The sequence below is a fragment of the Podarcis cretensis genome (assembly GCF_951804945.1).
Source record: "Podarcis cretensis genome assembly, chromosome: 14".
Classification (NCBI taxonomy): domain Eukaryota; kingdom Metazoa; phylum Chordata; class Lepidosauria; order Squamata; family Lacertidae; genus Podarcis; species Podarcis cretensis.
The window spans coordinates 44,421,748-44,436,958 of NC_137183.1; the positions used below are offsets into that span (position 1 = coordinate 44,421,748).

Genomic DNA, 15,211 nt, shown 5'->3' on the forward strand with positions numbered 1-15,211 from the left:
TCCAGCACCTCTTGCATCTACTGTGAACGTACTTGTAAAAAAATCTCATTATAATTCCAAGCCTACCCTCTAGTGCACAATCTGAGCAAATCGCTGGGTGAGAAAGAGAAACATGAAATACGGCATTGTTTGCCGCTCATCGGCTCCCCAAAGTGCAGGGAAATGTCACCAAACGACAAGTACAATATTCTTGCTAATGATATGCAAATAGCTGAAGCAAAAATATTCAGCAGTGTTAATTAAAATAAAACACACCAAGCCATTCACTTCGCTGTAGGAATCACTCCAGTTTGTTGAAAATACCTATTTTAGACTTCCCTTCCTCCTTCGTTGTTTTGCTTCTTGGTAGCAGATGGGAATGACAGAGAGCACTCGATTAATTAGCTTTCTTTCTTCGTGTCACAGGGGCTCCATACAGAGCCTGTCTAAGTACATCCAAAGAATTACCAGCTATGTGGCATTCTGGAGCAGCTCCCCTGCTTTGCAGACAGCTTAATTAGGCAGAAAGGAAATCTCTTTGCGATACCGATCCTAACTAAAACCCAACACTTACTACCTACGTTAGTTTAAGCACCAGAGACTGAACGAGAGGACGGCAGTCCACTTTTAGAATTCTGGACTCCACACGGAAATTCCTTTGGAAATTGCAATAATACGGACTAAGATTCTTTTACTGGACAGAAGGAATAAGAATACTGAAGGACAGGATAAGGTGGGATGTTGTTGTTTAGTCGTGTCCAACTCTTCGTGACCCCATGGACCAGAGCACGCCAGGCACTCCTGTCTTCTAAAGTGGGATAGGAAGCCTAATAACCATGAGTTATAGACCGTGAACTCAAATGTAAAAAGTTCTTTACAGAACCTTGACTAACACAAGTTAGCAAATATGGCTCAGGGCAGGAAATAATTAAAAAAAGGTGTATGCTTGTGATGAAAATAAAAGTCACTGCCTAAATAATTGACAATTTGCTGCTCTATCCAAACATCTGCTACATGAAACACCTTGACTAATGATACAGGCAACCTTGGTAACCAGTCTAAAAGCTCTGGAATCATCTTTTATCATTTATAGACCAGGTATCTATTTAGGACAAATGGACCGGAGAAAGATGAGGGGAGAAAAAGATATTACATTGACTGGTAAAACCCTAATCTCATGCTTTTCCTCAAAGTATATTCCTGTATTACTCTCTACTTCCCTGAAATGATGATGGATGGAGATCCCTCTTGAAGCTCCCATGTCTTCCTTTGCCTGTCAAGTCTAACCAAGAAAGGAGCCCACAATCACCAATGTTTTCCTATCCTTGGTAATAATATGTAATTGTTTTGAGAAGGAAAACACTGCTGAATTGTTTCTCTCTCTTATTCACCCTGGTGGTTGTTCTTCCTTGATCAATTGGGAAGAGGAGAACCTGCCCATTTCTCTGTTCAGGGAAGGTAAGCTGCTATCACGTTCAAACAGTTACATTGATTTGGGTGTGGAAAACTGGCTTGAGTGAGTCAGGATTAACAACTCTTTTAGATTTAACACCTCTTGGCAAACTCAGTCCTTAAATGGGCCTACAGCGCAATATTTAACTGGATGCTGTTATTCAACTGTTATATTCAATCCGGGCTAAAGGAAAGGAAACCAGGTTACAAAAACATTGGGTTTTTGCAAATACGCTTGAATGGCATTGGCTGGAAATTGCAAGAATATTTAGAAGATCTTGAATCCATCATGCCTTGGAAACTTAAAGGCTTGGACAATAACAACTGTATGTACTAGTAGAGAAAACTTGTGAGACTTTCAGAAATCTTGGAGAGTAGTTAGCTCTAAACCCTTGCAAGGGCTCAAGAAAAAGGAGGATTCAAAGCATAAGTCAAGACCAAGACTGCACAAATTGGTGATTCATTCTCGGCTAAGGACTGGTACAGTAATTAACTTGCCATTAATTCAGGAGCATAAATTCTATTACTGTTGCAAATTAATCAAAAACTTATTTTCTGCAAAATGAATTGAATCCCCCAAACTCCAAAAGGCAAGAATACTGACCAATCTAATTGCAGCCATTTCCCCCTCCACCCTTCAACTTTAATTCAAACTCCAAGTTTAACAGATTAAAGTAATCTCATCTTGCGCTAACTAAAAGTGCTGTTGTAATCCTGTGACTACTCATGCTTAATCATAATTGAAAAATAAAATGTTCCAAATCTGTAGAAGATATCAGAAAAGTTTTCATTCTTCTAGAAAGCAGCAAATCCCTTTTGTATCCTGATTGCTTCTATTACTTTATCTTGGAAGTCGAGGGAAAATCTCATCCTTTGTTTGAAAACACACACACACACACACACAGACAAAATAAAAAGTGGAACTTAGTCAAAGAAGCCAAAACTCTGCATTTGGCATTTGAAGACCTGAAAAAACAAACATCAACAAATGCATTAAAAAAAGTGTTGAGCAAAATTTAATTTCAAATTTGGTGCAGAAATGGCAAGAGCGAAGTTGTATCATCCATTATGCTTCAACAGAGGCAGTGCAAAGCACCTTTCCACATGCTTTCCTGCCTCCTCTGTTCAGCTGTTCACCTTACGGCTCACCCAGGTTTGGCCACTTTTTGCTGCAAGCGTGGAGATGGTAGAACCAGCCCTCCAAGAGGAGGGACAGCACAGCTGACAAAAAGCTGGAGCTGGAGTTGCAAGAATGCGGGAGGCGCTCTCTAAAGCAGGAAACCTGGTACCACCCAGATGTTGCTGGACTCCAGCTCCCATCAGCCCCAGCCAGCATGTTCAGCGGTCAGGGAAGATGGGAGATGCAATCCAGCAGCACTGGAGGCCATAGACTCCACACATCTACTCTGCTGGATTCACATGACACTGCCTCTATCTAGAGTCAGTGGGAGGAGTAAACTACACAGGAGAAAACACACACACACACACACACACACACACACACACACACACAGAGCCTCAGTTTAGAATGAGAAAATACTTCAACTCCTTCTGTTTAGTTTATATGCTAAAAGGGAACGTTTTTCCTCTTCAATTTCCCCCTACTCTGAAATAAACAAACACAAAGCAAACAAACACTTTTTATCTATATACCAATTTTAATACGGATATGAGTTTTTGAAGTACCATCGCATACAGGAAAAATTGTCTTATTCTTTCTAAGCGTGGAGAAACAACACATATGTATTAACTGCAGCTGCATCCCTTTGACTTATCAGAAAACCCAGGAAGAAGCACAATATGCTGGCAACTCTCTTCTTCCCTAGTAGCTGCCACGCATTAAATTTGATCATATGGTTCAAGGCTTCCATTATCTACTGTCATGCGACTGTTGTGCTGCAAAGATTACTTCATGCAGAGCTTAACATGCTCTCTAATGTGCAGGGCATAGATGTGACACACAAGAATCCCGTAAGGCCACTTTCCCCATGCTCATTAAAGCGAGGTTCTGAGGAACTATCTCAATTTCCCTGTTGCGAATTCAGAATGCCAGCATCCCAAATTACCTTAGAATTTCCCTCAGTTTCAAAACCAGTTTACTGTGGGTTGTTGCTCAAGAAATACAGATGAGTTACATCATTCTTTCAGATTGTGGCTGTGACACCATGCAATGCTATGACCCTGACTGAACTTGAATGCTCAAGGCAACCAGATATCTCAAAGAGTCACCTTCCTCTGCACAAAGCTGCCATCAGAGACCCTCCTCTGAATATCCTCCTGTTTCTGAGGGGCGGGTGGTAACTTGGCTAGGGCAATTTCTGTGGTGGCACCCCATCTACGGAACACCCTTCTCAGATACGCCTTCACCCTTTCACCTTTAAGGTTTCCCGTGAAAACTACTTCACTTCCCGTAAGGTTTTTCATCAAAGATATAAAGATCCCTTCCTATTAATGCTGCGGGTTTTGATGGTGTTGTTCATCATGCTTAATATTTTCATCAGAACAATCCTTTTTATTATGACTTTAAAAAAACAACCTTTATTTTTGAAGTTATCTTGAGCATATTTGATGGACAAGTGGGATAAAACTACAGTGGTACTTCAGGTTAAGAACTCAATTCGTTCTGGAGGTCCATTCTTAACCTGAAATTGTTCTTAACCTGAAGTACCACTTTAGCTAATGGGGCCACTCACTGCCGCTGCACGATTTCTGTTCTCATCCTGAAGCAAAGTTCTTAACCCGAGGTACTATTTCTGGGTTAGCGGAGTCTAACCTGAAGCGTCTGTAACCCAAGGTACCACTGTACTTAAATACAGTCGTACCTTGGGTTACATACGCTTCAGGTTACAGACTCTGCTAACCCGGAAATAGTACCTCGGGTTAAGAACTTTGCTTCAGGATGAGAACAGAAATCATGCTCCGGCGGCGCAGTGGCAGTGGGAGGCCCCATTAGCTAAAGTGGTGCTTCAGGTTAAGAACAGTTTCAGGTTAGGAATGGACCTCCAGAACGATTAAGTACTTAACCTGAGGTACCACTGTATCCCGACTGTCTCTCAACTGCTACTGTCATCCCACCTAGATGCAAAGAAGGGGTGAGATAGAAGGGTCCTCTCCACTGGCTCATTTGTGACCAACCCATTTGGCTTGATTTCCTGTAGCAGCATTTCACCTGACAGCATTGGAGGAGGAGGTGGAAAAGCAAAGACTCCTCCATTGGCTCAGCTGAGCCCAGCTGCCACCTGGCCCTTTCCCTGCCGGAACAACCTCCTAAATGACTATTCCAACTGGCCATCGTGTAACAATATAACTACAGAGGGGACGTGAATTTGCTCATCCCCATCTTCCCCTTCCCTGTCTCCTTTACTACCATTTTTCATAAGAATGCAAGCGGCTATTTCAAACTGTAAATTGCCCCAAGTGCTTTGGCATATGGGTTCGACTCAGGCTACCTGAAAGGATTGTGTCCCCCTATATGAACCTGTCCAGGTGCTAAGACCCTCAAGTGAGCACCTTATCTTGCTCCCATCAACATCAGAAGCACGGCTGCTGGTGACGCAAGAGGGAGCCTTTTCTGTGGCTGCTCCCGTATGGCGGAACTCCCTCCCAAGAATGGTGAGACTGGCTCCCTCTCTGCTCCCCTTCTGCCAGCTAGCTAAGACCTTCCTATTCGGAGAGGCTTTTGAAAACTAAGGAGCAGACAGACGATGCTGATCACAGGGCTGCTGTCAGGGCAAGCTATTTTAATTGCTGGTTTTAAGTGTGTTTTGATGTGTTTAAAGTATTGTTTTTAACTAGTTTGTTTTTATTGCTTCAGGTTGCATTTAAATGTAAGCTGCCTTGAATCCCAACTTGGGAGACAGGAGGGATATAAATATATTCAGTAAAGAAAATAAATAATGCAAATGTTTAGTACCAGGGCTGATCCTCACACTTCCACAACTTAAATGCCACCTAGAGATTTCAAAAAACACACACTTTGATTTACACATTTAGGTTTGCTTTGTGTGTGTGTGTGTGTGAGAGAGAGAGAGAGAGAGAGAGAGAGAGAGAACAAATCGTACTTAGTTCATGAAATATATAGATCCCATAGCTCTACTAAAAGAGGAAATGAACATTTTAAAAAAAGTTATAATGGGAGGTTTTAAAAAAAAAAGTTATAAATGAGAGGTTTTCAAAGAATATCTGAAAACCAAATATAGTAGTTTAAATTCTGTTGCAGCATTCGAGGAACTTCAGTAATAGCTGCTAGGTAGATAGAAGAAATTAGATTTATTGAGAATAAGTTTAATTGTGAAAAAAAAATGTGTATTGGCAGTAAGTAACATGAATTTGAAATATGGAATAGACGGGAAGTTGGGTCTTTAGTGTTAAGACCAATAGATGTTTTATTGTTTGCCAAGAAAATTATGTGGCTATGGTTATTTTTGTAATTTGTGTGTAATTTGGTATTTGTGTTTTTTTGTGTGTGTTTTTTTTCTTGTTGTATAAATAAATAAATTAAATAATAATAATAATAATAATAATAATAATAATAATAAAAAAGTTATAGGGGTACTGTAATCATTCCAGCCACATAAAAGGAAGGCTAACTTACAGAGCTTCAGACCTTGGGAATGAGAGTCTAAAGATCCTAGCATATTCTTGAGCCCCCACTGCACAGCATCTCCCAGGACCACAAATTCTCCAGTAGAGCAAACACATTTGAAATGAGGTGGAAAGGTGGCTCTAGGCTAGGGCCAATGACTTGGCAAGCACACACATCCTTCAAGGTTGGGCTCTGCTGTCAGTAAAAGAGGGTGGTGGAAATTGAAAAACAAAACAAAACATTCTGCCTGCTGCCCTTTTCACTGGCAGGGAGATCAAAGTAGTCAGTTCAGAGACTCAGCTGCATTTATTCTGCAGTCCCAAGCATGCTTACTCAAGACATAAATCGCATCAAGCTCAATGGGGCTTAATTCCAACTCCCATTGGCTTAGCATTTGATGAGTGTGCAGAGCAAGGAATGCCCAGATTCAGCTTGCAGAATTTCCCTTTCATAAAATACACCTTGTGCCAGAGGAAGGCTAGAATCTAAAAAGGCAAAGAACAGATGCTCCTTACAAATAATAGTTTCCATGTAGTGCTGATCTATAAATAATAAAAAGCAAAGCTGGTTAACAGAAAACGAATAACAGTAGCAAAATACTTCCCAAATTGCCCCCTTAAAGGCCAATTATAGCAACTGATTTAAATTATCAAACTCAAATGGCAAAAAAAATTAATAATTTCATGAGTACCAGACACCCCAAAGTTTAAATCACATCACTTACACAGATGCTTCTAATTTAGGAAAAATAAACATATAACTCTTCCAACAAGCACACTGTGCATTTTAGGTGTAAACCTGGACTACTTTGAGATTTGTTTTCTTATCTAAATGGTTTGATATAATTGTTTTCCTACTCAGTTAATGAATTAGGTATTTTACTGAATTAAATGCCACAAAAGGATTCTTAACATAATTCTGTGACATTTATAGCGGATAAAGGAAATTACCCAACTCTCTTTCACTCACTAGGCTGCTCTCTAATTCTTTCTAAATGCTCATATACTATTCCAAAGGGCAACAGAGAAAATAGGCTGAGTTCAGACATAACAGAAAACCTTGGTTTACCAGAACAGTAATGGAAAGTGGCCAACTTTGGGCTAAACACTTCCTTTCTCCCTCATTTTTCATATTCACATGGATTGCAAAAGCTCCTACTTCCACTGTCCCTGTGATGTCTGAATTCTGGAAGCTGTTGTTGCTTAAACAATGATTAGTGAGAACAAGCCAAATGCAATTGTTCTCACTAACGATTGTTTAAACAAACCATAGTGCCCCAAGTTTGGATGCCACAGGGAACTGTGGCTAGTTTGAAAACAGAAGAAGATTTCAATCTCCTTATAGATATAAAAGGGAATGAGATGAGAGAGGGTCCCACCATGGGGTTGGTTCCATGGTAAGTGCTTTAATTAAAATAACAGGCAATATTAATACAAGATATTGAGACAGCAACACCGGAAAGGCAGTGATTCCTTCACTGTGGTTCCTTGCCTAGGGGCAGAGAACCAATTATCTGCAAGAGCCTATCCGATCCTGGTTTGGATGAGCTGGGAAAGCATCTCCTCCTGTGCCTTCTGTCCCCTTCTTGCTCTAAATCAGCAATCATTTCACTTTTGCTTCCTCTCCCCATCAAGCCACTTGTCCTCCAGGACTTGCTCCAGCTGGAGCTGGAGGAAACTCTTGAGAGTCCCATGGACTGCAAGAAGATCAAACCTATCCATTCTGAAGGAAATCAGCCCTGGGTGCTCACTGGAAGGACAGATCTTGAAGCTGCGGCTCCAATATTTTGGCCACCTCATGAGAAGAGAAGACTCCCTGGAAAAGACCCTGATGTTGGGAAAGATTGAGGGCACAAGGAGAAGGAGATGACAGAGGACGAGATGGTTGGACAGTGTTCTCGAAGCTACGAACATGAGTTTGACCAAACTGCAGGAGGCAGTGGAAGACAGGAGTGCCTGGCGTGCTCTGGTCCATGGGGTCACAAAGAGTCGGACACGAATAAACGACTAAACAACAACAACAACTTGCTCCAGCCTCGGCTGGGTCTCAGCGAGGGAGGCTACATGCATTCCTGAAGTTCAGTGTGGCTCATTCTCATAGCACAGTTTCCCATTACATCTGAAGTTTGCTTTGATTTAGAAGGGAGGAAAAGAAAAACCATTTTCTTGAAGGAGTAGCAAGCATCATTATTTCTGATGCAAATTTTGGATAGAAAAGGAATTGTAGCCATTGTAGAGCTGAAGGGATCTCAAGGGTCATCTAGCCCAGCTGCAGCAATCACAGCTACTAAAGAATCCCTTACTGATGGACATCCATCGGTCCAGTATATCTGAAGGAGCGTCTCCACCCCCATCATTCTACCCAGACACTGAAGTCCAGCACCGAGGGTCTTCTGGCAGGTCCCTCACTGCGAGAAGCCAAGTTACAGGGAACTAGGCAGAGGGCCTTCTCAGTAGTGGCACCCACCCTGTGGAACGCCCTCAGGCCACCAGATGTCAAAGAGAACAACTACCAGACTTTTAGAAGACATCTGAAGGCAGCCCTGTTTAGGGAAGCTTTTAATGTTTGATGCATTACTGTATTTTAATATTTTGTTGGAAGCTGCCCAGTGGCTGGGGAAGCCCAGCCAGATGGATGGGGTATAAATAAATAAATAAATTATCATCATTATCATTATCATCCAACCTCTGCTTAAAAACCTCCAAAGTACTATTCCCAGATGAGCCAGAGCAGAAAACATTCAGTGTCTGGATCACACAATCTGTAGGGTGAAAGTTAACCACAAACTGTATAAAAACCACACCTGTTGTGAACTGCCCTTTCAGTTTCTGGAAGACAGGGTCTTGAGCCGTCGCCTGGGCTCTCCTCGCTAGGGACTCCGAAGCAGCGCTGGAAAACATGGTGGAGACATTGGAGACGTTCTCCAGACCGACACCAAAGGTGCTGACCAACTTCTTGACAAAATTCAGTGTGTGGGGGGTGATTTTGGCATCTGAAACCGCTCCACTCTTCTCAAAGGCGACAGAGTAGCACTTTGCCAGGCCTTGCTGAAGCTGTCGAAGGACCTAACGCCATCAAACACAAAAACAGAATGGAAATAATGAAGTAAACATTTGGCACCATACAGCAACATTCTGAGATGGAGTTACAGAAAGCAGTGCTCTCCCCAGCCGGTTTTGTTTTTCTGTCATGTATTGTAATCTGCAATCCTGAGATCAGGGACTGACTTGGGGTTATTTTGTTGGTTTATCTGTAAAAAATGCTCCAGGAGCCCTTTTGCCTGAAAAGTGGGATAAAAACCCTTAAAAAAAAAATCAATACACATGTGACATATTACCAGCATGTTGCAATTCCTAGCTTTTTGGACGCAAACCTGTCTGCATATAGCCAACTTTCCTGCACTGCTTTTTGCTTGTCAGGAAGTCCAAACAACAATTTTAGACACACATTTATTTCTGAAATGTTCTATATTTTACCCTTTGGTTGCACGAATCCTTCACGGAAACTGCTGTCGCTTTTCAGCATCTGGTAAACAACTTTGAAAGGTCTGCTTTACTTGCAAAGTGCTATATACATACTTAAATAAAAAATGGGAAGTAAGGTAGGAAGAAGTCAATGGGAGGCAGGGATGGCTTGTCTGTTAAGGCAAATGGGGCACTGCCCCACCAACCTCAACCTTTATTCTTCCAAGAGTGGCTGGGGAAACCCAGCCAAGTGGATAAGGTATAAATAAAAAAAAATATTATTATAATTATTAAGTCCACACATCTGCCTTCCTACTCACAACCAGTCTAGGTGGTAGCACGACCTGTCAGGTTCCTCCTCCTCTTGCTGAGTCCCAGTGTTGCCACTTGCAGAACTCAAGAGGGTGGAGATGGAGACAAAACTAAAATTAACTGGCTCTGCTTCCCGTTTGGTCTTATACTTACTATTGGGCTCCCTGCCATCTGCCCAACAAGCTACTTTGGCTGTATCTAAGCCTAGGCTTGACAAAGGCCTAAAGCACCAAGTCAGTCCCAAGAAATGCAAGCCCCCCTGAATCAGTGTGCAAGGTGCAAAAGCTTGAAACGATCTCAATACCAGGAGCAGGGGGAAGCAGGATGGTGACATACAGGCCTCTTCCCACCTAAGTGTGTTTGGCTCGCATGTGACCACGTAGCACCCAATCTGATATGGAACCCAGGAAACAATTACATAAATCCATTTTAAATTCCAAAAAGAGCAAAAATTGCCTGAAAAGAGCAGGAAAATGGCTAGCAATCCCAGGAGCCTTTGCAACTGCAATCCCAGCAGCTTTTGCACATCACCCTCCATCGATGAGGAAGACTAAGAGCCACCATTGCCACCCATCTGGTCAGTGCTACTTGTTTTTTAAACAGTTTTTCAAGGGGTTTCCGGGAACATAAATGGAAGAAACATACCTCTTCGTGCCAGTTTTCTCTGAACCAGACCATCTGATCCACTATCCCTTCCAGAGAGGAGAGGAGTGTGGGGTGCAATTCCCTCTGCATGTGCATAATTCGGCTGCAACGCCACATGGGAGCTGTGGCTCTGATTGGCCCAGGGTCCGAAGCCGAATGGGACTGGTTTCCGACTGAACTTGGCTGCTGCTGTCCGGAATCTTACAGGGGATGGGAAAATTCCCAGAAAACACCATTAGCACTACAAAGCACCCCAGAACCTTAAAAATAAGTTGCAATTTCTCTGTAAATTAGAAAAGAAATTGCAATCCCGCTACATTGACAGGCACATTATTAACACAAAACGTTTACAAGAATTTCTGCTGCAAACAAATACTTCCTGTTTCCACTTCAATAAAGCTGACAAAAAGAAAATATTTCATAGAAGACCCACACTGGAAAACAGAAATAGCTTTATGGTCCTCAACTTTCTTCCCCTCCAACTGCTTGGTTTTGGTGTGCCAGGAACTGCTAAAACATATTTCTAGAATAGACGTTCAGAGTAGCCTTTCCATTCATAAAATCCCACAACATGTCTGGGCTCCAAAGTCACCATTAGCCAAAGGGAAACAAGTCATTTCCGAGAAAGACTGTCCAGAGAGAATACTGTAATATCATAATCTGTTTTAAACAGCAACCAAATGCTGTCTAGTAAAAGGGGAGAAAGCCTAAAACTAAAAAAAAAAAGCTATGCATTTCTGATCATTTTTATCACTTATGAGCAATTTGTTTTAACCCTGTTATGCATTTAGGATATTTTCATGCTCCGATATTATTGTTGTTATTATTACTATACAGTCCTTCATCTGAAGACCACAGGGCAGTTTACAATATAAAAGGGTGAGTAACGGAAATGACATAAAGGGTCAGTTATGAAATGTTTTTAAGTTATTTCATGCCACTGCACAACCCACATGTTCTCCTACAGTAGGGGTGTGCGTTTGTCCATCATTCTATAGCAGTGGTTCCCAATTAGCTAAGTATTGCGGACCCCTGTTTTTCAAAAGCCAAGCCGTGTACCCCTTACTTTTGAAAATTTTGCTATCTGTATGGCAGTTTTTGTTTTGCGAAGGGTGACACAGACCCCTTGGGTATGTGGACCACCATTTGGGAGCCACTATTCAATAGTATTGTAGCCTCCTGGCGCACTGCACCTTAGATACCAGGGGTGTAGATGACCCCAATATACTTACACTCTAATTTAACACAGCCACTGCTGTCATGTTGGTGCAATTTATATATATATATATAAACCACAGGCATCTGGAGCGCCTTTTATTATTATACCTCCAGGACATTTTGAATGGAAGGAAAATGAATTTGGGATCTGTGAGATCTGTTAAGAATTAACAATGGGGTAGGAGGGATTACAGACCTCAGATGCTATCCTTGTATAGTAATAACAATCCACAATACAATTACACTTTAAAATATGGAATTCAAGTAAAGGTAAAGGAATTCATCAGTAAAGGTGATGGAATTCAAGTAAAGGTAAAGGAATTCATCTCGCTTTCAGGCTGAGGGAGCTGGCGTTTGTCCACAAACAGCTTTCCGAGTCATGTGGCCAGCATGACTAAACCGCTTCTGGCTCAATGGAACACCGTTGACAGAAGCCAGAACACACGGAAACGCCGTTTACCTTTCCACCACAGCAGTACCTATTTATCTACTTGCACTGGCATCCTTTCAAACTGCTAGGTTGGCAGGAACTGGGACCGAGCAATGGGAGCTCACCCCGTCGCAGGGATTCGAACCGCTGACCTTCTGATCAGCAAGTCCAAGAGCCTCAGTGGTTTAGACCACAGCGCCACCTGCGTCCCTTGATCATCAGTACGTATGTATGTATATATTTGTTTAACCCCTCCCCCCCATGACTTAACTGGGGTCCATTTTATTATCAGGTTATTGACACACGTTTTGTAAGCATAAGGAGGTTGAACAAAGAAGCTGCCTCTAGAAGCAAAGTTGAGGCAAATTGCCCAACTTGAGAAAGGGCCAAGGACATCATGGTATGCCTGCTGCTTACCACTTTTGTAGCGCTCCCGCTGTTCTATCTTCAGTGTCAAGTAGAGGGTCCGAATAGGAAAGTAGACTGCCTGGGGATAGACTCGCCCAACCTATTTTGCCATTAAAAAAAAAAACAACAACATGTGAATTCTCAATGGCCTCATGAAAAATACTGTGATCCAAACAGATTTGCCAACCGATTGATGCCTAAGCATAACTACTCAAAAATATTTTTTAAAATATATTTTAAATATATTTTTAAAAAGCAGGTGAAAGTACAAATAAAGGGCCCATCTGGGCAATATTTCAACGCAAGTCCTGAACATGGTGGGGAGCAATAGCATATCTTTTTATACAGCTTTTATTTGATTTTACAAATTCATTCACACTCATATTCACAAATAATAAAGACTACACAAGATTCTTCCGAATCTCAAGGCTTCCTTCCTCCCTCCGTGGGTTCTTTGGGTAACCTTTTAAACTGCTTATTGTAAGTCCATCTAATTTATAATCCTCTATTGTGTCCAAGGTCTATATATCATTGCAAGAGTTATTTAAAACCAGCAATAGCATATCTTACCCCCTTGCCTACCTGGTGTGCTGGTCCACTCTGCACAATTAGACATTTTGTGCTTCATTTTTTTTTCTCCTCTCTCTCTCAGGGTTTTTGTTCTTAATTATATATTGAAGTTCTTCATCTATGCAAATCATCCTCTTGAGGGGAAATCTTTATCCCAGGCTGCTATTACACCAGGGAACTATTTGAAAGGGTTTCTATATGTGGACACCTGTTTTTAAATGTTTGCATTTTCATATATGGAACCATCTTAATTGCTTTATACAGCGGTACCTCGGGTTACAAACACCTTGGATTATAAACGCTTCAGGTTACAGAATCCGCTAACCCAGAAGTAGTACCTTGGATTAAGAACTTTACCTCAGGATGAGAACAGAAATTGTGCTCTGGCGGCGCGGCAGCAGGAGGAGGCCCCATTAGCTAAAGGGGTACCTCAAGTTAAGAACAGTTTCAGGTTAAGAATGGACCTCCAGAACAAATTAAGTTCATAACCAGAGGTACCACTCTATACGCAACTGCTTTTGATCTTTTTTTTGGTTTATAGACCTTAACTGTTTTATAAATTGTCTATCTTATTGCTATAACGCACGCTGGGACCTTTAAGGTGAAAGGGACACGTAAGAAAACTAACTAACTAAACGTAGGGATCGGATCCTGATAGAGGCATCGCCCAATCTGATATAAAAGCCGCTCCGAAAGGGTTATAAAGGGAAGCTGACAAGGATTCTATCATATTACTTTGTAAGCCAGACATCTGCATAATGAGATAGCATACAGAGCACTAAAAAGATCTTACTGATGCAGATAAAAAGAGAGAGGCACAGAAAGACAGCATTTAGTCTTTAAATAAGACCACAATTCCCAATGAGCCCAGCACGATGTGTTAGCTGGGCCCATTAGAGCGTAACCTTATCTCACAAAATTGCTGCTCTACTGGGTGAAAAATAGCCACTTAATGTAAAGGGATACCACTTTCACCAAGCAGAGGTTTCATGACTCCTCCGGGGAGAGGAGGGGGGAAAACGGTGAACACACATTAATGTGCCATTTTTGCCTTTAAATCTATACGTCTTGGTATCTATTAAATGATAGGAACAATATATCTGACCAGATTCTATGAGGCAAGGCAGATGATAAGATATGGCAGGAGGTTCCTCTTGCCATCCTTTTCATCAAAAAATATACCGCACCTGCTTCCAAAGGAACTGAAAAGTCACTTTAAAATGTTTGCAATGAATTAACTCCCGCCTGTAATGGCCCATTTGAGATCAGCATAAAATGTACAGTGATGACAGCTGGAACAGTCTGATCATGGCGAGGATTTCGTTTCTGTATTTCACATATTTAAAGACTCCTGATAAATAAAAGCCTAGCTTGTGCTATACCAACACCATTGCTGTTATAGCGGCACGAGAGATTACGGTCTGCAAAAGCAATTCACTCTTTGACTCCATTTGCACAGCATGGAAAGCCATACTATAGCTTGCTAGGATTACACCAATGAGCAGGACTGCACACGTGTGAGGAGCTCCCAAACACTTTGCTCCTCCTTTTTTGCAGTGTGTATGTGGGTGTCTGTTACTCCTACACCATGGGTAGGCAAACTAAGGCCTGGGGGCCGGATCCGGCCCAATCACCTTCTCAATCCGGCCCACAGATGGTCCGGGAATCAGCATGTTTTTACATGAGTGGAATGTGTGCTTTTATTTAAAATGCTCATCTGGGTTATTTGTGGGGCATAGGAATTTGTTCACCCCCCAGCTATGCAAACACATGCTATCCCCTTTTTTGGGTAGTCTAACATCACAACAAAATGAAAATATCAGATTCTATCTGTCTGACATTAACTCGGAAGTAACTGCAATATAATTTGGAAGCCGAGTGGCTGAGTTTTTAATCAAAGGTATCTATCTCTCAGAGTGGTGAGCGGCACTATTTAGCAGGAAGAAATGCCAATGAAAACCCCCATTATTAAGTATTTTTACATGGCTGTTTATTTGCATATATTTTAAATTTTTATATATGGATGTTTTATGGTAGCCTATATCTGCAATGCCTAATAAAGGTTTGGCAAAGTAAGGATAACATAAAAAATAATCAAAGCAACCAAAAATGCATATATGAAGTCTTTTATGGTCATTCTTCCCTGTG

The 15,211-nt window shown here is 41.6% G+C and overlaps 1 protein-coding gene across 4 annotated transcripts in view; it reads right to left on the reverse strand.

The window, feature by feature from the left end:
- Window positions 1-15,211, reverse strand: part of TRRAP (transformation/transcription domain associated protein) — a 167,047-nt gene that overhangs the window by 30,552 nt on the left and 121,284 nt on the right. For all 4 annotated transcript variants that reach the window (XM_079953626.1, XM_079953625.1, XM_079953623.1 and 1 more), the window contains 3 exons: window positions 12,503-12,593; window positions 10,438-10,637; window positions 8,820-9,081 (listed from right to left, as the gene is read on the reverse strand). In XM_079953626.1, coding sequence (XP_079809752.1) covers window positions 8,820-9,081; window positions 10,438-10,637; window positions 12,503-12,593 — 553 coding nt within the window. The remainder of the gene's footprint in view (window positions 1-8,819; window positions 9,082-10,437; window positions 10,638-12,502; window positions 12,594-15,211) is intronic.